General features: G+C 34.1%; 2 protein-coding genes across 8 annotated transcripts; both read left to right on the top strand.

The window, feature by feature from the left end:
• The first annotated feature begins 49 nt into the window (after window positions 1–49).
• LOC110601046 lies at window positions 50–5759 on the top strand. 3 transcript variants are annotated; one of them, XM_043950919.1, is made up of 2 exons: window positions 50–1250; window positions 5545–5759. In XM_043950919.1, exon 1 carries the CDS (start codon window positions 243–245, stop codon window positions 1191–1193), a length of 951 nt encoding a protein of 316 aa, XP_043806854.1. In that variant the 5' UTR covers window positions 50–242; the 3' UTR covers window positions 1194–1250; window positions 5545–5759. The 3 variants fall into 3 exon arrangements, with proteins under 3 accessions (XP_043806854.1, XP_021593733.1, XP_021593731.1); XM_021738041.2 differs by having other exon boundaries at window positions 5507–5759; XM_021738039.2 differs by lacking the exon at window positions 5545–5759 and adding an exon at window positions 1759–1929.
• Window positions 5760–16973: 11214 nt separating this feature from the next.
• On the top strand, window positions 16974–26975 carry LOC110601443 (transcription factor GTE8). Of its 5 annotated transcripts, XM_021738576.2 has the most exons (12): window positions 16975–17271; window positions 17584–17649; window positions 17793–19082; window positions 19206–19254; window positions 19359–19490; window positions 19834–19907; window positions 20037–20109; window positions 25697–25789; window positions 25869–25984; window positions 26071–26134; window positions 26284–26414; window positions 26504–26975. In XM_021738576.2, exons 3-12 carry the CDS (start codon window positions 17856–17858, stop codon window positions 26774–26776), a joined length of 2232 nt encoding a protein of 743 aa, XP_021594268.1. In that variant the 5' UTR covers window positions 16975–17271; window positions 17584–17649; window positions 17793–17855; the 3' UTR covers window positions 26777–26975. The 5 variants fall into 5 exon arrangements, with proteins under 5 accessions (XP_043807016.1, XP_021594268.1, XP_021594269.1 ...); XM_021738577.2 differs by lacking the exon at window positions 17584–17649; XM_043951079.1 differs by having other exon boundaries at window positions 16975–17649.
• Window positions 26976–27973: the final 998 nt, after the last annotated feature.

Below are 27973 nucleotides of genomic sequence, written 5' to 3'. Positions count from 1 at the left end.
CATTCTCGACGCTTAATTACGCCTGGATACGCTTCTTTTTTGCGCGGACTCACTCTCCTCCAAATATTTCCAGCCAATTACATCTCTCATCTGCTTCACGCTTGCCCTAGACACGTGTTGTTCTCCGCTTTTCTCCCTTGTACTGCTTGTTTTGATTATCGCCTGAGCTCACCGCTGAGTGGAGAGATTGTTAAAAGGGGAGACTGACCACAGAGCGAAAGAGAGAGAGACGGTGAAGAGCGATGGACGGAGGAGAGAGGCGGTGCATGATACGATGCGCTACTGGTACGCAGGATAAGACGATAATCGACCAGATAATGCTCAGATTCAGGCCGATTGCACCGAAACCTGTCAGCGGTGCTCCAGATTCCGATTTGTCTTACCTGAACAACAAGAACTTATTGCTTTCCAAGCGCAGAACCAAAAGAAAGTACGTTAGGATTCGTAAGAACAACAAATTGATCAAAAGAAACCAAAAAGTTTCATCACCATCATCATCAGATCATGGAAAAGGTAACGAAAGACAGGATGGATCTTTTGAAAAGGTCGTAACTCTGCAGTTATTACCGGAGAGAAGCGATGATCAGTTTAAGGACTCGACAGAAAGAGGGAGATCGTGGTGCAATCTCGATCTCACAGAAGAATTTTTAGTTCATAATCCAGTGAATAATCAAGCCGCATCCATGCGGCTGAAGCTAAAACAGCCGGTTATCTACGGGGAAGATCATCAGACGGTGGAGATGGTTCCGAAAAGGAGATTGATACTGGAATCGTGGGTGACAGTGGAGAGCGTGACAGACACAAACGGTTGCATGGAAGGTCGAGGGTTAGGGTGTACGGACGTGGAAAGAGTGAAGAATCTAGAGGAGGACACGCGTCCAGGGTTTATATCAGACGGTTCAAATAGGGTGCGGTGGGTGAACGGGCCATACAGGAGGATGGTGTCAGTGATGAAGGAGGAAGAAAATGAGGGTCAGGGGCAGTCAGTGGAAGTAAAGGTGTGGTTGGTAACGAAAGAAAAGTTGGTTCCGTACATGTACAGCTCTGCATTTACTTGCTGGGTGAGATTGCAGTACGCGTGGAAGGAGGAGAAGTTCTCGTCACAGATGGTGCCATGTGATGTTTGGAGAATGGACTGCGGAGGGTTTGCATGGAGACTGGATGTTGAGGCTGCACTGGGTTTGGGCCGTTGAAACAATTGCAAAAAGCCTCCAAATCGAAAGACCAAGAAGCAAAGGAAGCTTTATCAGGTAATGTGACTAACGAATAAATTTTTGCTACTAGTTTATATTGGATTGGCGGACTTAGACACTAAAAAACCAAGAAACAAACGATTGGATCAGTAATAGAGGGTTTGATTGGTGTGAGAAATGGAGTTGAGATTTTTAGGAATCTTTAGAGTTGGATTAATCTTGATTTTTAAGTATAGTAGTCACTCTCATTGGCTTAGACGAGGGAAATGGCGATTTGGAAGAAAACGTTAGCTAGCTAATCGACAAGGAGGACAGGTGGACAAACTATAAACTTTTGATACAACTAATTAAAAGCTTCTCACACATATATCCGACTGAAAAACATGTCACTTAAGCTGTCCAATTCAACCAACACAAACTAAAACCCCACATACACAAACATACAATCAATATATAAATCGAATTCCTTTTAAAACATTTTCAGATTAATAAGGGAAAAAAAGTACATATATAACTAGATCAACGTAGAATTAGAACTCACATTGTTTTCTGCTTCTTTTGGCAGGTAAATTAAGTGGGAGGAAATTCAGTTGGCTCACTTTATCGACCTACATTCTTATATAATACCAGTTAATAGCCAACAGGGCTCTCTCTCTCTCTTGTATAGAAGACTGGCTTGTTTTTCTTGGATATACATATGATATCATGCTTATAAAACAATGCATTCTTCTCTTAAGGCTTCAACTTTCATGTAGCTGGCTGGATTCTCTCTAACACAATAATTTAATTAACTGATTCGATAAAAAAGATAATTTAATTCACTGATGAAAAATAACGATGTAAATCTGACGAGATTTTTATTCAATAGTATTTTTATCCATTAGTAAACTTTTTGAACCAAAATAAATCACCTATAAATTCATCACAAAAGCTTTTTTTTTTCTTTTTGCAATCAATTCATCAGAATAGTTGATTTACTTTAAAGTGCTTAACTATTAGTTATAGATAACATGTTAACTATATATTCATTTGATATTTTCCTCTAGCAAAACGTCTATCATTATCTTCTTCTTCACATGGACAACCCTTGATTATGTGTTTCCTTTTTTTTTTTTTCTTTCTTTTTTATTACTTGATGGAAACTTAGGTCTAGTTAGAAATCATAAGGCCTCTTTTAATTCTAAATTTTCATAATCGCAGTTTTTCTTTTAAAATCATTGAATAATTTTTGTTGAATCTCACGTCGATTCTGAAAAAAGGTAATGTGCCTCTATATGGGTCATAAACACCCTTCCCTCTTGAGTTAACTTCTTGAGCTAACTTTTAAAATGAGTTAGACCTGATTCAAATTTAACATGGCGTTAGAGTCTTCCATTCGATATTGGACCTCTTATAAATATATCATGTAAAATTCTGGGCGTGAGGGATGTGTTGAATTTCATATTGATTGTGAAATTTTAAAGTGAGTTAAATTAATCTGATTTAGATTTAACTATTTTCATTTTTTCAGACATAATTTTCTAATTTTCTGCCAATTAAGAAAATGGAAACAAAAGTCAAACTCTGTGATTTCTACAAACGAGTATATTCTCTCTCTCTCTATACATACACACGCGCATACACAAAAGCAATTGCAATTCCTTACCTACTGGCATAAATAGGAGTTTGAGATGGAGGACTAGTTCCCATTAAGTTTTTCTTTTTTAATACCATTAAGTTTTTATTCATAATAATAATAATAATAATCAGAAGAAAAAGTTCACAGAGCAAAAGATGTCTTGCTTGTTTCTCAAAGGACATTTAAATTCGAGGATTTTAAGTGGATTTTCTTGTGAGATGAAACTAGGAAAGGATACTGATTTTTTGTTTGAACTGCTAAGGCATTGCATTAGACTTCCCGAATGGCATCAAATCAAGAGCATAGAGACCATAATGTATAGGTTATGAGAATATTACTGAGATTATGTAAGAAGGATAGGGTGTGGTATAAAGATCTTCAGTGCACTCTGTATAATTCACTATTCTTGTAGAAAATAAAATAATTTATTAAAATAATGATCAATATTATTGATAGATAAATGACAAATAATAACATTGCTATTTTTAATGGAAAATGCATGCTTTTGTTCCATTTCTTTTTTTTGAGTTAGATGATGTTACTTGACGTGATATTATTTAATGTATCATAATCCCAATTACTTATAAATAAAGCACCTACATATGTTATTTTAACCACGTTATTTCTCGTCTGATATAGCACATATTTATATAACATATGAATAGGAGAAAGCTTATAAGTAGCTATTTTGAATCTTACACTCAGGTTGGCTATTGTATGAAGGAAGGAAGGAAATACATAGGGAAAATAAAGTTATAACCTTCTCTATTTATTTTTTATTTTCTTGCTTGGATAAGAGCACAATAAAGGAAATAAAATAAAATAAAAATATTTTACTTTTGTTTGAAAAAGAGGAAAAAGAGAGGAAACAAAATAATATATAATTTTACCTTTATGTGTTTGCAATTTTTCTCAAGTTTCAATGAAGTTAACAATGTTAGAATTGTATTTTCATGATTATTGTAATTTAACCTCCAAACTTTTTTTTTCTCCAAATTAGAGAGTGAAGGGGATTATAAGGATTATTTGCTTACTCTGGGTAAAAGGGGATTATAAGAATTATTTGCTTACTCTTGTTATTTTCCCTTTTCAACCAAACAAGAAAAAAGCTTATGTTCCTTATTCTGATTCCTCTTTTTTTTTAACCTTCAATCCAAACAAGGGTTTTCATGACGCTTGATGACAAAGAAAGCATATGAAATTAAGAAAGTCAATCGCACAATTCACATAAAAATATTTAAATTTCCATTTGAAATTTTTTTAAACACCTCAAAAAGTAAGATAATAATTTTAATGTAAAAATAGATGTTTTCTTTTGGGGATGGGGTTTATGCATTCCTCAGGGATGCCCATGTCTTTTAATACACACACATATATATATAATTTATATTAATGGAAATAATAATAGAGTAGATATACGTAAGTCACAAGTTAAAAATTTCTATGATCTTATTCAGTGTATTTGATATAAATTTAATTTAAGAAAATGATAATATCCGGAATTAATGTATAACATTAGCTGTATCTTTGCCATGCCCATGAATACCTCTCCAGAAAGGAGAGGGGGTGGGGGGGTGGGGAGAGACTATTTAACGATATCTTTCTCGTATAGAAAATGGAAAAGCGCCATTGCTTTGAGCCATACATACATCTTTCTCTCTTTGCTCTGTATTTTGTTATGTGGACCTTTCTTTCTTTATTTTTATTTTTTTATGGTGGTTTTGGAATATATATTTGGGATCCAGACAATTAAGAATGATTAATATATTATGAGTTTCTGCAAATATTTTCTTCGGTTTCCCTTTATTTGAAATCAAAGATTTCATCAGAATTGAATTTTTTTTATTAATTATCTTATTTAAAATGAAATAATAACTTACAAAATTTTTATTTAAACAAAAAAAATCATATATGATTTTATAAAAATTCATTAAATTTTTTTTTTTATAAAATAAATCATACAAAATGGAGGATTAAAATTAAAGAAATGAAAATTTCCTTTCACTACTGTGACTATGTTGTACGAAATTTCATATGGTAGGCCTGTTATGGCTTATGGGTACTTGCTATCTTTTAATTTGGGATGTTGAGCTGAGTTGAGTTGCTCATGCATTTTGGGTCTGCCTTTTCGAGTCTTTTAGTTTCGGCCCTGCTGGCTGCTACTATGAGAGATAATCTTGCCTTTATTTTGGACTGAAATATTGAATACATGTTAGCCAGTTGTAATTTTAAGGAGTGGTCCTCAACATTATAGAAAAAACATTATAGAAAAACTTATACCTTGCTGTCGTTTCTTTTATAGAAAATATTTAATGAGAAAATATTTTCCATATTTTCTAACATATGAAATATTTAAAAAATTTTATTAATAGAAAATTTAGAGTTACACTATACTCAAAACATAAAAAATAATTATTACGTATAAGATTTAAAAAAAAGTTTTGATTGTAATATAATGCTGGCGAGAAAAAAAAAAGCAAATTGGCATTTATTCTATTATAGGTAGTTACTGAGCTCATTGAGTTGAGTAAGTAGAGTAGAGAGTGATTTGGAATTCATTCAATCAAGAAATACAACTCTCTTTCTCTCGCTCTCTTCTCTGATTCCTACTTCTCTCATTTCTCTTCTTAAATCTTCTTTGTCTTTCTCTACTCTTCATTTCTTTCTATAATCATAACATTTAGTATTTGAGCAGTTACTTGAGACAATTTCTGTGGATCTGAGCATTCTTAGGATCACAAGATGACTAGGTCAGTGGTGGCAAACGCGGACATGTTGAGAATGGCAGAATTGGAGGAGCATGGTTTTAAATTGCGGTCGCAGGTAATGGAAATAGGTCTGTAATGGTTATAATTGTAATGGTAATGGTTTGACAATATGTAAAATTTTCAAGTCAATTTGTAAAGTTCATAAAATGACATGATATTGATAGATTTAATTCAGAACAATGTATATAAATACATAATAAATATAAATATATCGAATATAAACTATTTAGCTTAAATTAAACATCATATAGAAAATTATTAACTTCGCTACCATAAAAAAGAATGTCTTGCAGGTTTTTGTTAGTTTTGGCTTTGGTTTTTCGGGCTTTGATTATTAAAGTGATGCTATTAATATTGACAGTATTGTTGTAGATCAAAACTGAACAAGGAACTATTCATATCATTAGGATCAACATAAGTTAGTTGTTGAGGGTATGATGAAACTGTCTATGCTCTTGATAAGGTGCAATATAAATATGTAGGAGGATATGGATATGACACCCCTCTAAATTGGCCATGAAACTCATAATTTGATGAAGAAATATTTTGAGTTGATGAGAGCTACCACCACTGTGGATGAAATTTGGATTATACATGCCATAGCCATATACATAATTAGATGAATTAATTGATCCCTCTCATATGTAACACCTTTACCCTTTGTTTGGGATATTTCAACGCCACCAATACCAGAATTTTGAGAGCCCTTGATATGTACGTAATGGAGATGGTTCAAAAGTAATTCTAATTCAGTTGTCTTTGATAAGGTGGATCTTGTGAACTAGAACTGCCACTTCCTTCAACTGTGATTCTTCTTCCACCTTGATTACCATCATCCTCATTATAATCACTATTAGAGTTGGATAAAATAAAAAAATCATCACTAGTACCACATTATTGAACTTAAGCTTGAATGACAAAGCATTTTTATCAATATGTGTCTCTTCATCCTCCAACCATAGATTTGATTGTCCATCAAACAATGGAGATGCTCTTGCTTCTAATCAAGAGTTTAATAAATCATTTTCTTAAAAAATATAATCCAAATTAATTGGATCATAGCTCCTATCTAACTCATGTTAGCTTTTTCTTATCATATTTCTTAATTTCAGTCTCACGGAAGTTGTTTAGCTCAATATTTTGATAATGATTTTTCTCAATTCAAGAGAACTTTCCTCTATAATTAATCCACCACTTCACTACAAAATAATTTTAAATTTTTGTTATTTTAATAAACATAATTATATGAAATTGAATGAATTAAAATAATCTATATTTATTTTATATTAATTATACCAATATAGTATACAGATTAGCGAACTTAATTGTCATTGCGGCAAAGCCATTCTGAAACTCTCTTTTTTGTCCTGAAAAAATACGGCCTATATATTCTAAATTTCAATTATTTTTCTAATATAAAAAGTTAACTTCAATAGTTCAAGCTTCAACTACACTGACACTTAAGAATGATCTTATTACTTACTTGATTTAATGTCTTTCCTTGGTTTATTAAATCCTCTCAATGTTGAATTATATTTTTTAGACCCAACATGATTTTATTATCATTTCCAATATCATACGGATCATATTGATATAGGATTTAAAAAATTTTATGCAGAGTAAAATATAACAATAAATGATAAATTATCTCTTAATTTAACAATTCTATTTTTTAAGCAATCAAATTATAATACAATTTTTTAACAAGCGGCATGTAAGTCGTGATACAATTGAAAATTTTATCTATGATCAATTATTCTCCAATATTCTAAATAACTTTTTTTTTAAATAGCTAACTTTGTTCGCTCCATTGGCTCATATATGAAGCTCATTATTAGTTTTTTTAACCCCATCAACTAATCTCAAAACTTTCAGAGGTTCTTGAGTTTTTATTATTTGTTGTGTCATCTTCCAAAAGTTTCCCCCTTCATTGCCTAAGCCAAGCATAATTTTTCTTACTTCATATGCTGGACCACTTGTTGTTTGTCCATATTTGCTCATTACCCAATGTTTTGGTTCGAACATATTCCTTAACCTCACTTTATAACAGACAATAGATTCTAAAGCAATAAAGTTTGTACCAAATTTAGTGATGCCAGGTTGAATAATATCTATATTGTCCATTAACTTTTTTCATATAATTGATTAGGGATAAGCATTCGGCCAGTTCGGTTCAAAATCAAACCGAACTAAATAAATTGAAAATCAAAATTTTAGTATTTATGAAAATCAAACCGAATTGATTTTGATTAGAAACTGAATCGAACTTATCTGATTCAATTTGATTCGATTTGATCAGTATTTTTAATAAACTTTTTATTTTTTATACCTTATTTTTAATATTTTAAAATTTAGTTGAAATATTTAAATATTGATTATGATCTAATCTCTATTATTAAAAATAATATACTATTATCACTAATCGATTCAATTCGATTTTTTTGATTTTTTATCAAAATCAAACTGAAATAACTGAAATTTTTAAAATTAAAAATCGAATCGGACTGAAATAAATAAAAAATTGAATTGAATTTTCAAATTAATTCAGTTCAATCGGTTTTTCGGTTTGAACTGAATATTGCTCACCCCTATAATTGATAACCAATTATGATTATAAATAAATTAAATAATTACTTTGGCTTAGTCAATTATATTCTTTACACTTTTTTCTTTCCAATATCTTCTAAAATCATATCAATAGAATAAACACTACAAGCAGTCCAATATAGATTAAGGAACTCCATTAGTTTCTTCCCTCTTAATTTGCTAGCAGCAGTTTTCGTTGTCCGTTATCACTTGAACAACTTTTTCTGGACTACTTCTTCCACTACTTCATAATTTTAAAAGAATATTCTTCATCTTTATGCTTCACATTGGATGCATCAACATGTTTGTAGAATATTGTGCTTCTGTTTGATTAGACTGACAAAGAAATTAATTATACTCATATGTGTTGGCTCACTCCAATTATCACATATTATAGTTACTTCCTTCTCCTTCCGTATCCATCAAATGAGGCTATATATATTTTTTATTTTATTGTACTCATTTTTCATATACACTTCTGCAATTTCATAAGCACTAGTTAGAGATATATTTAGCCTAATTTCTACTGTTATTCTTAAAGTGGTTTTGTTCACGTTGACTCAACAATGCTGAAAGGATACCTATTATGTATGACAAAATTTCAAATGCCTTCAACATTTTTTCCTTCTGTGTCTTTAGCTATTTATTTTTTGATTTTGACTATTTTTGTTGAGTTTTGCTTTTCTCTAACTCAACTTCTGTAGCAACCAACCGAGATGTCGGTATAAATAATTCTATATATCTTTGTACTTCTCTATCTCCCTCACCTGTAATAGTTGAACAACCTAGTGATTTTAATCTAGAAGACAAGAGGTGTCTGATGATACATATCCTACACTAGCTTCCTTTTCATCATTAGATCCACTACCCAATGATTTTAATCTCCCCATTAGTCTTCATAAAGGTAAATGGCAATATAAGTCAACTTATTCTATTGTCAATTTTATTTCCTATGATCATTTATCTCCTCTAAATGTTTAATTCCCTCTCTAAATTCTATTTTCATATCTTAAAAAACAGTCAAAGGGGTACTGTCTCATTCTGGTTGGTGTGATGCTATGCTTAAGGAGACAAGAACCTTGGATGATAATCATACGTAGTCACTTTATCTTCAGGCAAGAAAATTGTGGGATGCTTTAGATTTTTGCAATCAAAGTTAATACAGATGGTTCTGTGGCTTATCTCAAGACCAGAGAAGATAAGAGTTTTGGATGATAATCACACATGGGATCTAATCACTTTACCTCCAGTTAAGAAAGTTATGGGATGCTTTGAACTTTTGCAATCAAAGTCAATCCAGATGGTTATGCAACTCGGATGAAGACTATACTTGTAGCTAAAGGATATGCACAGATTTGTGGAGTGAACTATTCCAGCACTTTCTCTCTTATGGCCAAGATGATTTATATTTGTTTATTCATATCCATCACTGCTTCTCAATATTGACCTTTATATTAGCTGGATATTAAGAATATTTTTCTTCATGATGATCTCCAAGAATAAGTATATATGGAGCAACCATATGGTCTCTTTTATTGCTAAAGAGGAGAATGGAAAAGTATGTCATTTGAAAAAATCTCTATATAGTTTAAAGTAGAGTCAACATGATTGGTTTGACAAGTTCAGTGAAATAGTTCAAGAGTTTGGATTAAACAAGAGCAAATGTGATCACTCAGTCTTCTACAGATAATAAGAAGCTAGTATTATTCTTCTTGTGGTATATGTTGATGACATTGTCATTACAGTGAGTAATCATGGAGGGATATATTCTAAAGTTGTTTTTGCATAGCAGATTTCATACAAAAGACTTGGGCCAGCTGGAATACTTCTTGGAAATAGAAGTTTTAAGAAGTGAAAAGGGAATTTTTCTATCTCGAGAAAGTATGTTATTGACTTACTTGCAAAAACTGAAAAGTTGAAAGCAAAACCCTATATCACACACCCATGGTTCCCAATATACATCTTGTAAAAAATGATGGTGGTCCCTTTGGTAATCTTGAGAGATACAAGAAGCTAGTTAGAAAATTGAACTATCTCATAGGAATGGCAGCAACAGTCAAACATTGACAACTTTAAAATAAATTTATGTTATTTGAAGAGGATTCTTGGACTAGGTATACTGTATAGAGATCATGACCACATGCATATTGTGTTTCTCATATGTAAATTGGGTTGGATATAAAAGTGATAAAATATTCACTATGAACCATTGTATCTTTGTAGGAGGAAATCTAGTATTTTGAAAAAAGTAAGAAATAGAGTGTTGTATCCTGGTCTAGAGCAGAATTTAAATACAGAGCTATAGCTCAATCTATCTGTGAAATTTTATGGATAAACCATCTATTAACAAAGGTTAGTTTGGATATCTCGTCTCCAGCGAAACTTTTATGTGATAATCAGAGTGCTCTTCATATTGCCTCTAATCCTGTGTATCATGAGCAAACCAAGCACATCGAGGTAGATTGCCATTTTATCTTAGAAAAACTTCAAAAACATATTATTTCTATCGGATATGTAAGGTTAGAAGAGCAATCTGGTGACTTGTTCACGAAAGCATTATATGGACTTACGAGTGGAGGTTTGATTAACATCTATACTCCAATTTGGGGGGTGTGTTGAGCATGTACAGTTAGTTAATTGATTCCTTCCATATATAGATAACTAAATCATAGGACATAATTATAAAAAATATCATAGGACATAATCATAACTAATTGATTCTTACTAGCTAGTCTATTATTAGTAGACAAGGAAGATGCATGGTTCCACAATTGGAACAAAAGGGTGATAAATCTTGCGAAGAATTTGAAAGGAAAATTTGTGTAAATTTGGAGATTCGGGTTTGGAGTATATATTGAGGAATTTATGAAATCTAGCTAAGAAAACTCTGTAGAGGAATATCAAAATGAGTCTGAAGCACTAAGGGTTAGAATGAAAAGGGTCATGCCTGAAGCACTAAGGGTCAGACCAGATATATAAACCAAAAACCCTAGCTAGTATGCAAGTAGAACATGATGTGAGGAATGGGATAGGGGAAGTTGTGATGATGGCACACGAAAGTTGAATTGCTGGAGCAAGAATGAAGTCGAAGATGAGGAGATTTCATACCACAGCGAGCCTATGCTGTCTGTGCATGCAGTGGAAGGCAGTGAAGGTGCAGAAACTATAAAAGTTCTAAGAAGGCCTATGGACAACAATTGGTGATCCTCATTGACACTGACAGTGCCAGCAGTTTTATTGACAAGAAAGTGGTAGCAGACATGAGGTTGCCTATGGTGTAGATCTCTACTACCACTATTACAATTGCTGAAGTGTGATCACAAATGTCAGAAGTTTAACTGGAAAATTCAATCTCACCGGTTCATTTTTGACTTGGGGATTCTGGAATTGGGCAGCTTTGATATGATATGGGGAATAGATTGATTGAGAAGCTTTAACCTAGTTCTCTTTGACTTAATGATTTCAAAGTTTCTTTTAGGAAAGATGGGAAGCAAATAGAGACAAGCAATATCCGGTTCAAATCGAAATAAGCTGAGGAACCAAGTTAATTTAGAAATTCAGTTCGAATTAATATTTTTTTTTTTATTCTAATTTTGATTAGAAAATTTGATAAAAACAAACTGAATCGGTTAATTAGTAATATTATGTCGTTTTAATAAGGTAGTGATATGAGACTCTAATCAAGATTGAAATATTTTAATTGAACCTTAGAAGTTAGAATACTAAAAATAAGATACAAAATAAAAAATCTAGCTGATTAAACAGAACTGAATCAGACCGATTTGATTCTATTAGGCTTCTCTCCTATTTTGGTTTGGTATGATTTTCACAAATATTTAAATTATGATTTTCTACTTGTTGAGTTTGTTTCATTTTTAAACTGAACGGACTGCATGCTGAACCGTAGAACCACATGTCCTTGCAAGGTTTGACAGGGGAGCTGCAGCCTACAGACTACGTTGTTCTGAGAAGGGAATTTTCAAAGGGGAATTGATTCTCAGACTGAGTCACCATTGTGAAAATTGCTGGTGAGATGCAAATTATAGAAACCGACTCCAACTTAGGTGCTGATGTAAAACTTTTATTAGATACCAAAATATTTTTAAAGAACCAGTTCAGCTGCCACCCTTCAGGAGTCACAATCGTGATATTCCCTTACAGCCTAATACTTAGCTTATTAACATTAGGGTTATAGATACCCCATTCAGAAGGCAGAAATAGAAAAGTTGATCAATCAGAGTTGGATTCTCTTGGCAGTTATTTTGTTAGAGGCAGTTACTTAGGTCATTGAGCTGAATAAGTAGAGTAGAAAGACTTACCTGGAACTCCTACAACGATCACTCAAGAAATACAACTTTCTCTCTATCTCTAATTCCTACTTCTCTCTCCTTTCTCTTCCTTAACCTTCTCTGTGTTTCTCTACTCTTCATTTCTTTCTCCATTCATAAAAATAAGTTTTACAGAGTAATCTCAAATGGAAGAGGTGAAAACTATTCAAGTTTTTGCCTTATTTAAGTTTTATAACCTATGTGAATGAAATTATTTACATGCTTTGAAGTGGCATCTTACTCAACTCCAACTTCTATTCTCTCTACTTTTGCATGTGAGTAATACTTGGAAATTTGCATGCTTTTAGTTTGTTTAGAATAATTAATGTGCTGTTTTGATTTCAAGTGCTACTGCTAACAGTTATTTTTCTCTGTACTGTATGGTTTTTTAATTATTGTCCATGGAAGACTTCTGACCAATCAATGAGAGAAATTTGAACAGGGAAGGTCTTCAACTACATTTGGAACTCCCTGAAGTCTTGAGGCTTTGATTGGAATTGTAGAGCAAATCCCAAAAGGGAATTGCTTGAAATCCAAATTTTGTAGAAAAAAGATCTTTATGTAATACATAAATCATTGTCTTTACTGTTTTCTATCTGAGAATATCGAACATGATCATGCGGTTGTGGTCAGGGGCGGAGGGAGGGTACGGCAAGGGGGCACGTGTCGTACCGGCGACCGGAAAATGCTTTGAAGGGGGATGAAGGTGCCGCAGCGGCGCAGCCGGTGGTGCCGCAACAGTGCAGTTGCAGTGCCCTACCAAAGGGAAGCTCCTGGCTCTACCACTGGTTGTGTTTGTGTTGCTTGTAGGACCTTCCAGTACTGTTTTGAGCAGATTAGATTCATTCATTCACAGTTGGATAGCTAAAATAGTTAGAAGGGGAATGATGATTTAGCTAGAGCAGAGCTCATATCAGGGACATTAAGATTGTTATTTTTTCTGCCTCGCAAAACAAAATATTTTATTCTTTATTTTTTTGGAAAATATATATTTTTTAGAAAATATACATTTTAGGAATTTATTTCATAGGAAGTATATTAACTCTAAATTATTTTACAAAAATATTAATAAAAATATTTTTACAAATTAAGTAGGAAGACTCGAAACTGAACTCACAAAATCAAATATAAACTTTAAAATGATTAAAAGATAAATATATAAAATAAATCATAAAAAAATATAAAACTTTGATAAAAATTAAAACAAATAACATTAATATAATTATAAATGAAAACCAATCAATCTAAATCAACAACAACATAATAATTATTGAACATAAGCGGAGTTGCAATAAAAAGATATATTATTTAAATAAATTAAGTTATTTTTAAGAACTTTAACCAAATATTTAAACTACTTAAAATTATTTTGAAGTAATTTTATCTAAAATTTAACTTACTTATTTCAATTGATTTATAACTTAAAAAATATACTTGAGTTACACCCTTTAATTTTAATAATTTTTAATTAAATTTTGATAATAATTAAGTCGACACAAAAAATAAAAAAAATTTTAAAATCAACTGGGAATTAAAAATTTATTTTTGTGACTTATAAATTCAAAGGATATTTTTATTTAATTAAAAAGTTTCTCAAGAATCAAAAACTAATATCGATTGTGGACGAAAATATATATATATATATATATATATAAAAGTTAAAGAAAGGTCCATCTTCGTTAACAATAAACATGCACAAAAGGAAAAAAAAAAAAAAAAAATTCACAACAAAACCTTGTAAGGCATGGAGTAGAGATCCACACATTTAAAGTAAGGAGGGAAGAGAGAAGAGACAACAACAAATACCATTTGGGGTGCGCAGTATTTAGTTCAAATCGAAAAAATCGATCGAATCGAATTGATTTAAAATTTTGGTTTGATTTTTTATATATTTCAGTTCGGTTCGGTTTTTAATTTTAAAAATTTCGGTGATTTCAGTTCGGTTTGGTTTTGATCAGAAAAAAACCGAAAAAACCGAACCGAACCGATTAGTAATAATAATATATTTTTTTAATAATATAGAGAAATTAAATCATATTAAAATTAAAATATTTTAATTAAATTTTAAAAATAAAGTGTAAAAAATAAAAAAATTATTAAAATTCGAAACCGATCAAACCGAACCGAATCGAACCGAATCAGACCGGTTCGATTCGATTTAGTTTCTGATCAAAATCAATTCGGTTTGATTTTTATAAACACTAAAATTTTGGTTTTTGATTTATTCAGTTCAGTTCGGTTTAAAACCGAACCGACCGAATGCTCATCCCTAAATACCAATAGATGAAGAGACCTATCTCTTAGGGTAAAAAGAAATTCTCCCTTAAATGCTTGAGCATAAACGTTCATGCACTTTTAACAAAATCGACTAGTCATTAATTTGATAAAATAAAAATAGTTAAAAAGTTAAATTTACCCTTAAATTATATATAAAAAATTAAAAATATTTTTTTTTATTTTAATTTATCTTTATATTATTATTAAAAGATTAAATAAATCAATTATTTATTAAAATGTGAAAGTTTGAGCTATTTGAATTTATCTTCCTTTTTAATAATAATTTAAAGTATTTATGAAAGAAAACATCAAAATTAGTATTTTTGGATCTTACTCTGCAGTTTAAGAGTAAATTTAGTTTTCTTTCTAAATAAAAATTATATATTGGATTATTTATAATCAATGAGCTTAATTAATATTTATTTAATTTATTAAATTAAAAATACATTATTTGATTATATTTACAAAATTCTTTATTTAATTTAAAATAAATTCCGCTTAAGTTTTTAAATTTTAACATAATTGACAGATTGGTTTCTATATTTTTAAAACTCAACACTTAAATTTTTATATCATCGATCCGTCCGAATGAAAAGTAATTTAAGTAAAAAATTTAGAAATAACTTTATTACTCTTTTTAAACTAATAAATTATACTTGAATTCTTAAATTTTAATATAATTAATAATAAATTCCTATATTTTTAAAATTATATATATAAATTCCTCTAGAATCAGTTCCACCTCATCTATTGTTAGATATAAGTATTCGATTGATTTGATTAAAAATTAAACCGATTAAACTAAAAATTAATTTATTAAAATTATAAAAATTAAATCAAATCGATTTAAGAAAAAAACCAAAATGAATAGAATTGGTTTTTTCAATTCAGTCATTTGGTTTCTTCTCTTTCATTTAGAGTATGGAAGAATCGTTGGAAGAACCTTTTTCGGGTACATGCATATTAAACAAAAATTAATAAAATCTAAACAAATCTCAGAAATTACAAATTCAGACCATCCATAGATTAATTCTCAAAAATTTTCTTCCAAAAATTATAAAATCTCAAATCATAACTCAAGAATTTAATTATAAATCCACAAATTACAAATCTAGCATTCACATCTATGAATTATAAAATCTTAAATTACAACTCAAGAACATAATTACAAATCCACAAATTACAACTCAAGAACTTTGTTTCTATGAGTATATGAAACTCTTAAGAAACAGAGATGCAATCCCAAGCAACAACTCTACTTTGGAGACCATAAAATATAGACCATATTCGTTTTCTATGTTCACTAACTGATGAGAGCCAACAATTGTCTGGATTTTTCTGTGCTCGTCAGAGCTAGTGACTGTCGGTATTCTTCTTCTGTGTTCGCTGAGAGCCGACGATAGGGGAGAATAAGCGTGAGCAAGAATGAAAACAGAGGAGAGAGCAAGAGAGTAAAAAATCAAAGCAGAGGTGAGAGCAAAAAAGGAAAGATAAAACAGAGATGAGAGCAAAAGAGAGCTCCACAAGCAAGAATGAGAGCAAATGGTTTGAGTAGTTAAAATTTTTTCATCTAAAATGGACGTCTAGGATCTCGTTGCTTTTAAGTTGAACAAAAAATGAGTAAAACAGACTAATTTAAATATTTATTCTTCTTTCAATTAATTGTTTAACAAAATTATAAATTAAATTTATTCCATTTGAACATATTAATTATATAAAAATTGAAAATTTTAATTTTAAAAATATAATCATTAAAATTTAAAAATAAAATGTAATTTAACCTTAATTTATCTTACTCACTCTAGCGGTAATTGTCGGCCGGGCGGTGCTCCATTTGATTATTTTACATTGGCACCGTCCGAGGATAACTCTACTTTACACTACCACTCACAATTTGCGCCTATTATGCTCCAATCAAATTACTATTTTCGTCATGAAACCCATTTCATCCAATCACAATCCATCTTGGACTTTCTCTAGTCAATTTCTCCAATAACTTAACAGAGATTAACTGTACGCAATTACACCTTAGGCAGCTGTCAGATCCGATGGCTGATATCCAAAGCACTTTAAAACCGTCCAATTAGTCCAAGTCATAAATCCCACGGCTCAGATACTTCCAACAGTTGATCCACACAGAAGTTCATGCTGTGTACCCACAGACACAATAGCCAAGTATTTTAATTACTTACTTTCTCTCTCTAGGTTTTTATTTTTCCGTTGTTTTAAAGGGGTCTTCTCTTCGACTCCGGCGGCTCTGCTCTCGATCCAGTGCAAAGAAGACAGCTGTTGTACTCCATTGAAGTTGATTAAAAGCTTCGATTTCGGGTCAACATTACGATCTAGGGTTTTTGGTTGTGGTGGTGGTATGATCTTTGCTATGTTTCTTCTATCTTTTGGATTCTATACATCTGGTCTATGAATTTCTTGTCGGCTTCTGTCGGAGTTTTTTACGGTGAAAGGTTTCGCTATTCAATTAGCCAGCAAGGGATAAGTGACGGGTAAATCACTTTGTGTTCTGAGGTTGCGTTGTGTTAGTTTTATTATAAGCAAATGGGTGGATTTGGATTAGGTTAGGGTTTCTTTTGTTCAAGTATGTTGTTGCTTAGGCAGTTTTACTTTGGAGGTGTAAAAATTGACTTTAAATTTAGGAACTTAGCTGACAATAAATCTTAATTTATATGAACCATTTCTTAGCTTTGAAGGTGAGTTATATTTTCTTTTATTTCATTGGGGGGTTCAATTATTCAAGCGGTTTCACTTTTACGAGTTGTAAACTTGGAAATTTTGATGATATTTTATTTAATTTTCAGTGTGTAGATAAGTGATTCGGATCTTGTTTTTCCCTAGTACTGAACGTGAACTACAAATTTGTTATGGTAATCTAGTTAAAAGGGGCTTGAGAAATGCTTCTATCCTATCTCAATTGAGCCTTATCATGTGTTGTTCAAGCTGCACCGCTAGATAAGGCTATTTGGAAGTATGAGGAGGTAATATTATTCTCATGGTTTTGTTTATGCAGAGTTGGGTATTGAGTGAACTGATTTATCCGAGCAATAAGAAACTAAAGAAGTACTAGAATAAGATGATGTCGAAGAATGATAAATTCCATGGAGGATTTTATCGAAATACATTTGACACAATGGGTGAATTGGAGGGTTCTGGTAGCTCAGGACGGATTGATACAGAGATTACTGCTTCTGAGGATTCAAGTGCCCCGACAAGGAAATGCATTAACTTAAATTCCAATAAACAGGACAAATTTGGTGTTCCTCTAGAATTCATTTCTCTATCTCGCATGTCGCCATCTGAAAGAAAGGATCTAATACATAGGTTGAAATTTGAACTTGAACAGTTAAGGATACTCCAAAAGAAAGTGGAGTCACAGAGAACAAATGCTGTTACAATGTCTTCTTCCAGCGACATTCTCAGTTGTAGCAATGGGACAAATGGGCCTCAGGTTGCAAACTGTAGCAAGTCATCAGTGATGACCTCTGGGCCAGGGAAGAAAGCCAATCCTACAGGTAAAGGGCGGGAGTGGAATAGGAGTAGTTCTGGAAAGTTCAAATCTGTAAAGCATGGTCCAGCACCAAGCACTACAAATATGATGGTGATGAAACAGTGTGAGACACTGTTGAGCAGATTGATGACCCATCAGTATGGATGGGTCTTTAACGAGCCAGTTGATGTAGTGAAGTTGAACATTCCTGATTATTTTACTATTATTAAGCATCCAATGGATTTGGGAACCATAAAGAGGAAGATGGTCTCTGGTGTGTACTCAAGCCCACTGGAATTTCTTACTGATGTGAGGCTTGCTTTCAATAACGCTAAGGAGTACAATCCAAAGGGACATGATGTTCACATCATGGCTGATACTCTTGGTAAATTCTTTGAAGTGAGATGGAAAGCTATTGAAAAGAAATTACCCAGGATTGGTACTCAGGCTTTACCGGCAAATTCAGGCCCTCATGAAGACCTACAAACTACTAAAGCCACTCCCATCAAAAAGAGAACAGGAGGTCCGTATCAACATGAAATTGTTCCAGAGCCTGCTAGGCAGGTAATGACAGATGATGAGAAGCAGCATCTAGCAAGAGAATTGGCGGATTTGTTGGGAGAAATGCCTGTAAATATTATTGAATTTTTGAGGGAGCATAGTTCAAATGGAACGGATGCAGGAGAGCACGAAATCGAGATAGATATTGATGATCTTAGTGATGATACTTTGTTCACATTGCGGAAGCTTTTGGATGACTATTTGTTAGAGAAACAAAAGAATGAAGTTAGGGGGGAACCTTGTGAGATCGAGGTATCATGCCCTTGGTTGACTAGTATTTTTTCTTTCATTTCTTTCTTGAGCACATGTATGACAAGAATTTTCTTCTTTTTTGTTTTTGTTTTTGTTTTTTTTTTAAACAATTCCTTGATGCAGCTGTTGAATGTATCTGGTCTAAGCAATTCATCCATGCAGCAACAAAAAGGTTAGTGTCTAATGCTTTGTCGCATTTGTAGAAGCTGGAAGTCAGGTTTGCATTTTGAATGCAACTTCTCATTTACTTTATTTTTATCATGTTTATACTTTTAGGGAATGATCCAGGTGACGAGGATGTTGATATTGGTGGCAATGGGCCTCCTATCTCAAGCTATCCTCCTGTAGAGATAGAAAAGGATACAGGCCTCAAGGGCACTAAATGTGTCAGTTCAAGCAGCTCTAGTGGTAAATTACATTTTCTCCTCGTGTTTTATGTCATTCTGCAAGATCAATTGAATGTAACAAAACAAAATTTTAAATAAAAAAAATGAACTAAAAATTCATTATATTACATTGTTAAATTGGATTACATCATTCTGAACATGCACCAAGAGTTGGACTGCTCTAGTTTGCTTTTCCAGAATCCAAGCTAATAAATTATGTTCTAACATGTATTGCCTGCTAACATGCTATAAACTTATTTCAACTTCCCAAAAAGGAAATCTTTGTTTGAATTGGAAGTGAGCTGTTTTGTTTCTGTCATGCAACTTGTAACCTTTTCCTCCTTTTTGCTATCTATCCATTTCAGATTCAGACTCAGATAGTTCTTCTGAAAGTGTATCTGATGATGGTAGAGCTTCAAGTCCAATAACTGCAACAAAGGTACATTATAGTTTGAATTCCTAATCATGCAACTAATTCTGTTGTGGCTGATAAGCTTGCTTGATCCTTTGCAAATAGCAGTATGAGATAATTCAAATGTGAAATGTTTTTTTTTTTTTACTTATTTAGGCTTCTGAAAACTTATGCAATGGAGTTCAATTAGATGATAAAGCATGTGCTGGTGATCCTTTGGAGATAAATCGTGAGTAGTTCATTTCTCTCTGTTTATTTTTATGGCTGATGGATTGTATGTTACAAGTCACAAGTTCTTATTAAAAATGACATTCATTTATGATAAAGCCATGTATTTATTCTAGCTTTTTGTTCCCCACTATTATTGGGAAGAATAAGTTCATATAAGATTGAAAATATGTAATCTAGTTTGTGGAGATCATATCTATACTTTGAAGGAAATTCTGGAAATCACATTTTGTTACCAAACCGCTGCAAGTCTATACCCGATTCAGTCATGGATCCAAGTCAAATCAGCCATATATTGAGCCTCTGAATTAGTCAAATATTTCAGTTATCTTTCAGTTATCTTTTAGTTAATTGTTTTAATGATTCCCTGTTTGTAGGAGGGTATTCCTCCACTTTTTATTTCATGTGGTTAGTTGCGGAGGGTGTTCCTCCATGTTGAAGTAGTGCTCCTTTGATATAGGACCACTTTTTATTTCATGTGGTTAGTTGAGGAGGGTGTTCCTCCATGTTGAAGTAGTGCTCCTTTGATGTAGGAAGCAGTTATACTTTCTTTCTGTATTTAAGCAATAACATCAATGAAGAGGACAACTTCCAAAATCAGTTAAGTCTTGAGCGCTTTAAGTCTTAGAGGTTTCAGGTTCCCTCTTTTAGAGCCTACGACCAGAGGTCGTAAAACGACTATTAACCCAAGCACTCAAACTCCTTCCATACCCTTAGCCCACGGACCCATAACCAGATCCACAACCCGGGACCATAATGGTTTGGTATCACAGCTGCATTTATGGGAGACTCTGTTCAAGATCAACTCGCCAAGCTCTTTGAATTGTTGTTGGCTGAGCAGCAAGCAAACAAAGACCGAAATGAAAAAGTTGAGCAATTGCATGCCAAATTGGATGCAATGTCTCGGGAATTGGAATCGACTAAGAAAGGGTTGCAATCTAGCAGCACTGGCAGTCAAGCAAAATCAAGGAGAGAGAAGGAAATTTTGGGTGCTTCGGTTTTCGAAAGTTCGGGAGGAAGTTTGATAGTACCGAAATTCACAAAGCTTGATTTTCCTCGTTATGATGGGCTGGAAGACCCTTTGGGGTGGCTTGCTCGATACCAACATTTTTTTAGGCACAAACAAACACCCGAAGAGGAGAAGGTGAGTTTAGCTTCGTACCATTTGGAGGGGATTGCTCAGCTGTGGTATATGCAGCTGCTGGATGACATTCCAGATCCCAATTGGGATGAGTTCACACATCAATGTAATCTTGGTTTTGGCCTCCAATCTGCAGCAACAAATTAGGCGAATTGGCGAAGCTAAAGCAAATTGGTTCTGTTGCAGAATATCAGAACCGTTTCGAAGCCTTGGTGTCATGCGCTGGCACCCTCACGCAGGGTCCAGTTGTACCTCAGTGGATTGCAGAACTCCATTGTTGTTGAGGTCGAGCTACATCATCCAAAAGATTTGGTGAATGCAATGAGTATCTCCCGGCTGTATGAACGGAAACTTTTCCCAAGTTCTTCGGCTGTGAGAGACACTTGTCTCGCTGCCTTCACATTTGCACCTCGTGCCAACCGATGGGTGAAGCGACTGAATTGTGAGGAGATGGAAGAAAGATTTGTTCGCGGCTACCAATGTAAAAGGCTTTTTTGGATAGACTTGGTGGAGATCGAAGAAATAGAGGACACAAATTCTGATCCGGAGCTAGAACAACCGGAGATTTCATTTAACGCCATCACTGGAATTTGAAATCCTCAATCCATGCGACTACAGGGATATTGTAAGGGGGGACAAGTCTTAATTCTAATTGATTCTGGCAGCACTCACAGTTTTGTGTCTGCAACAAAAGTCGAGGAACTTGGTGCTGAAGTAAATGGGCAGGATGACTTGAAAGTTAATGTCGCCAATGGTGAGCAGCTGGACGGCCAAGGTATATGTACTGGATTCCCACTCTTTTTCCGTGGACTTATTTGTTCTGCCACTTATCGGTTTTGATGGGGTTTTGGGAGTTAACTGGCTTTGAACTTTGGGACCCATTCTATGAGATCTTGCTGTCATGAGAATGTGTTTCTTTCAACAGGGAACCTTGATCGAATTGCAGGGCATGATTTCAATTCCCTATACAAAGCAGTTTGCATTCCCCAGATTTCGAAATTCAATTACAGAAATTGTTGGCAGAATTTGCCTCTTTATTCAGTGCGCCAATCGGATTACCTTCTAGCAGGGCCTGTGACCACCGTATTCCTTTGGAACCAGAAGCAAAACCGGTGGTTGTTCGACCATACTTCTATACACATGGGCAGAAGGATGAAATCGAAAAGCAGTGTGCGGCCATGTTGCAACAAGGCATAATCCGCCCAAGCTGATCACCATTCTCTTCTCCGGTGATCCTAGTACCAAAGGCAGACGGTTCTTGGCGTTTATGTGTCGATTACAGAGAATTAAATACCAAAACCATTAAAGACAAATTCCCAATTCCTGTGATAGATGATTTATTAGAAGAACTGGGTGGTGCTAGATACTTCACAAAGCTGGATTGCTTTCTGGTTATTTTCAAGTGCGCATGCATCCTTCTGATGTCGAGAAGACAGCTTTTCGGACGCATCACGACCACTTTGAATTCTTGGTAATGCCGTTTGGTTTGACCAACACACCTTCAAACTTGCAGGCCTTAATGAATGAGGTACTTCAATCATACTTGAGGAAATTTGTTCTCGTTTTTTTTTTACAACATCTTGGTTTTTAGTCAGTCTTGGGCAGAACACCTCCACCACTTACGACTGGTTTTTCAATTGTTGGTGAAGAACAAATTATTCCTCAAACGCTCCAAGTGCGTTTTTGGCCAGACTCAAGTTTCATATTTAGGTCATATTATTTCTCATAATGGTGTCCAGGTGGATCAATCCAAAATATCATCAGTCTTAGATTGGCCCAAGACCAACACAGTTCATGGTTTGAGAGGATTCTTAGGGCTTATGTGTTGCTACCGCAAATTTGTCCTAAACTATGGAATCATCGCCGCTCCACTCACAATTATGTTGCGGAAAAACAATTTTCGTTGGACTGAAGCGGCTGAGGCGGCATTCGACAAATTGAAAGAGGCAATGAAATCAACTCCAATCTTGGTTCTCCCTGATTTTGAACTAACCTTTGTCATAGAATGTGATGCCTCGGGTACAGGAATCGAAGTTGTTTGGGTTGGTGAAGTCAATCAAACATTGGCATTTTTATCTTTGGGGTCAGGAATTTATTGTTCAAACGGACCACTACACACTCAAATATCTGTTAGAGCAGCGCCATCTCTCTTCTTATCAGCAACACTGGGTCAGTAAACTTATGGGCTTTTGTTTTATAGGTGAATACAAAGCTGGAAAATCCAATATAGTTGCTGACGCACTCTCTCGACGGGATGCTGATCAATCTGCCATCTTGGCAGTTTCTATGCCCCAACTAACCCTGTTTGACGATATTCAGAAAGAGCAGCATGATTCAGAAGAAGTGCAGAAATGAATCGCTGCGATTTATACTGGAGCGGCCACTTCCAAATGGAGTTTTAAGAATGGTTTGCTCTTTTACAACAACAGAGTTTACCTTTCTCATAACTCCTCATCTATTCAACTAGTGGTCAGTGCTCTCTATAACTAGGGCCATGAAGGATACCAAAAAACCCTATACAGAATTACAAGGAATTTTTTTTGGTTTGGAATGAAGCAATGTGTGAGAGATTTTGTGCGCTCTTGTGATACATGTCATCGGCATAAAACAGAAACTTTGCACTCGGCGGGACTCTTTCACCCTCTCCACATTCCAACGCAAGTTTGGGCTGATATCTCTATTGACTTCATCGAGGGAATTCTAACTTCGCGTGGGAAAAATGTACTGCTGGTAGTCGTCGACAGATTTTCGAAGTATGGGCATTTTCTGGCTTTGTCTCATCCATATACAGCTGTAAGTGTTGCTCGCTCTTTCTTTGACAACATTTTTAAATTACATGGTTTGTCAGAAACTGTGGTTAGTGACAAGAGATGTGACATTCACAAGTTCCTTTTGGAAAGATTTTTTCCGTTTGAGTGGTACCAAGCTGTGTTTCTGTTCCTCTTATCACCCACAGTCGGATGGCCAAACGGAGGTGGTAAACCGCACCATTGAAATTTATCTTCGCTGTTTCACAAGTTCTACTCCGAACAAATGGATTGACTAGTTGTCCTGGGCTAAGTTCTGTTACAACACCCGCTACCATTCATCTCTTAAAACTACTCCTTTCGAAACGGTTTATGGCCGTCCTCCTCCCAGATTATTGTCATATCTACTTGGTAGTTCCACCATTGAAGCTGTCGATATTGTTTTAAGGACAAGAGATGAGATGCTCCTCTCACTTTGTGAAAACCTACTGCACGCCCAACAAAAAATGAAGCATACATATGATCAATCTCATCGCCCTTTGGAGTTTAAGGTGGGGGAGAATGTTCTACTACGTTTACAGCCTCATCGTCAAACTTCAGTTGCTAAAAGGAGGAATCAAAAACTTTCGGCACGATTTTATGACCCCTTTGTGATAGTGGAACGTGTCGATTCCATGGCCTATAAGTTGGATCTTCCTGCCGATTCAAAGCTCCATCCAGTGTTTCATGTTTCAAGTCTAAAACCTTATCATGAAGGTCAGTCTGCTTCTACACCATTGCTGCCATCTTTTCCGCTGCCAGAACCTGTTCATCCTTTGGCCATTCTAGACCACCGTATTAAAGGAGGAAGTCAGAAGGTTCTCGTCCACTGGAATCATTCTTCTCCTGCCAATGCTTCATGGGAGAAGGTACATGCATTCTCCGCCAAATATTCAGGTTTTCAGCTTGAGGACAAGCTTCCTTTGAGGACGGGAAGTAATGTTACCAAACTACTGCAAGTATATATCTTTTAGTTAATTGTTTTAATGATTCCCTGTTTGTGGGAGGATATTCCTCCACTTTTTATTTCATGTGGTTAGTTGCGGAGGGTGTTCCTCCATGTTGAAGTAGTGCTCCTTTGATGTAGGATGCAATTATACTTCCTTTCTGTATTTAAGCAATAACATCAATGAAGAGGATAGCTTCCAAAATCAGGTAAGTCTTGAGCGCTTTAAGCCTTAGAGGTTTCAGGTTCCCTCTTTTAGAGCCCGAATTGTTAATGACCAAAGGTCGTAAAAAGACTTTTTAACCCAAACACTCAAACTCCTGCAATATCCTTAACCCATTGACCCATAACCAGATCCACAACCCGGGACCATAACACATTTTTCTGTCATGATATTTTAAGTGGACCATTTTTCTTTTGAAGTGTTCTGATTCTGGAAAGCATCATATAGGGATTCCTTGTGAAATTATTGTGGACCTGAATTATGTCAAGAAGTTTAAACCCTTACATTTTGATACAAAAGTTATGGAGACCCTGAAAAAAGTTATTTAATGGTGGTTCAAAGCCAATTTTTTTGCTATTTCTTTTAAAGCTAATAAATATGGTCTCTTGTACCTGATTTTAAGTCTCAACCAACCCCTCTTCCCCCCCCTCTTTTGTTTTTTCTATGCTTTTGCTTTGTGTATTTATAGAATTATGAACTTCATTGATACAGAGTCGTGTCCAGAATCTGTTAGTGGGTTGGATCAACTTGAGCAGACTTCCCAGCAAAAGCCAAGTTCTGTTGAGTCGGATTATTGCCAGGATGGTAAGCATGAATGTGCAGAAGAAATTTCTGTTCTTTGAATTTTGGGCTGAGCATCTCACATATCTCGCTGGAATCTTAGGGGACAGTGCTCCAAGTGACAGGCAGGTCTCCCCTGAGAAGCTTATCAGGGCTGCAATGCTGAGGAAACGATTTGCTGATACGATCTTAAAAGCTCGAGAAAAGGCGCTTTTGCAGGTAGGTTACAAATTTGGTCTGCCTGTAAATTTAAATGTTTCTGTGAGTGCCTTTTTCTGAGCGGCATGAGTTCTGGGTATGCTTAGGTCGATAAGGATCCTGAAAAACTGAGGCGAGAGATGGAGGAGCTTGAGTTGCAGAAGAAGAAAGGTACAGACTGAGTTTTTAATTTTTGTCTTAGTGATTTTCACATGAATGTTTCTGATTGCGTGTTAGTGTTAATACTACTGTACACACTTCATATGTGGTGTTGTATTGAAGTTTTTTTTTAAAGTAATTATTTGCTTGTATCCATCCAGAAAAAGCTAGATTACAAGCTGAAGCCAAGGCTGCGGAAGATGCCCAAAGGCGAGCTGAGGTAGCAGCTGCAGCTGAGGCTAGGCGGAAGAGGGAGCTTGAAAGAGAAGCTGCACGTCAGGCATTGTTGAAGGTAAAATTGAATATTCAAGTTGTGGAAGTAGAGCCTTGTTCCTGAATTTTTTTGTTCTTTATTTTATAAATATAAATTTGTTTACGCAGATGGAAAAAACTGTTGAAATTAATGAGAACTCTCGGTTTCTGGAAGATTTAGAAATGCTTAGGACTGCACCTCCCGAGCATTTACCGAGCTCTGTAGATGAGACGAGCCCAGATCAGTCACATGATGGCTTGGGCAGTTTCAAGTTCGGGGGAAGTAACCCCCTGGAACAGCTTGGCTTGTTCATGAAACAGGATGATGAAGAGGAAGAAGGCGAGCCGTCAAATGTTCCAAATCCTCCTATAAACGACGTGGAAGAGGGAGAAATTGATTGAGCTGTGTACTCGTGAAATCCCAATGAATGAAAGCTTCCAAGAATATGGCCATAGGATTAGGACCATTAAGGCCTTGTATGATAAATAGGGCAGCTAACTGCTTGACATGCTGCAAGTGTATACTTTACTAACGTTAACAAATAGCAAGATGCATCAAATTAAAAATATAAAAAGGAAAGAAAGGAAAATTTATATGCTATGGAATTGCAAAGTCTGTCGGAATTTGTGAGTAGGGGTGCGCAGAATTCGGTTCAAACCGAAAAAACCGATCGAACCGAATCGATTTGAAAATTTAGTTCGGTTTTTTATACATTTCGGTTCGGTTCGGTTTTAAATTTCAGAAATTTCAGTTATTTCGGTTCGGTTCGGTTTTGATCAGAAAAAAACTGAAAAAATCGAAACGAACCGATTAGGAATAATAATATATTTTTTTAATAATATAGAGGAATTAAATTATATTAAAATTAAAATATTTTAATTAAATTTTAAAATATTAAAAATAAAGTGTAAAAAATTAAAAAAATATTAAAAATCGAAATCGATCAAACCGAACCGAATCGAACCGAATCAGACCGGTTCGGTTCGATTCGGTTTCTGACCAAAATCAGTTCGGTTCGGTTTTCATAAAAACTAAAATTTCGGTTTTCGGTTTATTCGGTTCGGTTCGGTTCGGTTTTGAACCGAACCGACCGAATGCTCACCAATGTTTGTGAGTGTTGAATGTCTTTGCATTTGTGATTTTTCTTGATCTTTATAAACTCATTGATTTGAATTATTTAAGGGATAAAAATGATTGACAATAGATTTTGGTTTCTGTTTATTTGCTATTTTCGTATTTTTTGAACTCTGTACAAAATAATTTGTATTTATTTTAAATATTTTTTAATAAGATAATTTATTTTTTATTATTTAATTTTAACTTAAAAAATAAAATTTATTAATAAATTTATGTATGAAAATTTTAATAAAAGGCGTTTTATCCTTATAATAGGCGCTAAACATAAGTCTCCACTAATGAATGCTTAATTTGGCGTTTTATCCTTTCTTATAATTAACTAAAAGAATAGAATAAATAAATTATTATTACTATTAATATTTTATTTGACCAAATATTTTAACTGTTTATATTTTACTGTTCACAAAAAATTAACTTCTCATGGTTTGTAGTCCGTCTTTCACAGTAATGCTATTTTCAAG

The sequence above is a fragment of the Manihot esculenta genome, chromosome 15, assembly GCF_001659605.2.
Source record: "Manihot esculenta cultivar AM560-2 chromosome 15, M.esculenta_v8, whole genome shotgun sequence".
In the NCBI taxonomy this organism is placed as follows: domain Eukaryota; kingdom Viridiplantae; phylum Streptophyta; class Magnoliopsida; order Malpighiales; family Euphorbiaceae; genus Manihot; species Manihot esculenta.
Note: the sequence above shows the minus strand (reverse complement) of the source record. Positions and strands in the feature narration are given on the sequence as shown.

Coding starts and splice junctions, on each gene's coding strand:
- LOC110601046 (XM_043950919.1), top strand. CDS start 243: ATGGACGGAGGAGAGAGGCGGTGCATGATACGATGCGCTACTGGTACG.
- LOC110601443 (XM_021738577.2), top strand. CDS start 17,856: ATGATGTCGAAGAATGATAAATTCCATGGAGGATTTTATCGAAATACA. Junction 19,255..19,358: donor ATCCATGCAGCAACAAAAAG/GTTAGTGTCTAA, acceptor TTATACTTTTAG/GGAATGATCCAGGTGACGAG. Junction 25,985..26,070: donor GAGAAAAGGCGCTTTTGCAG/GTAGGTTACAAA, acceptor GGGTATGCTTAG/GTCGATAAGGATCCTGAAAA.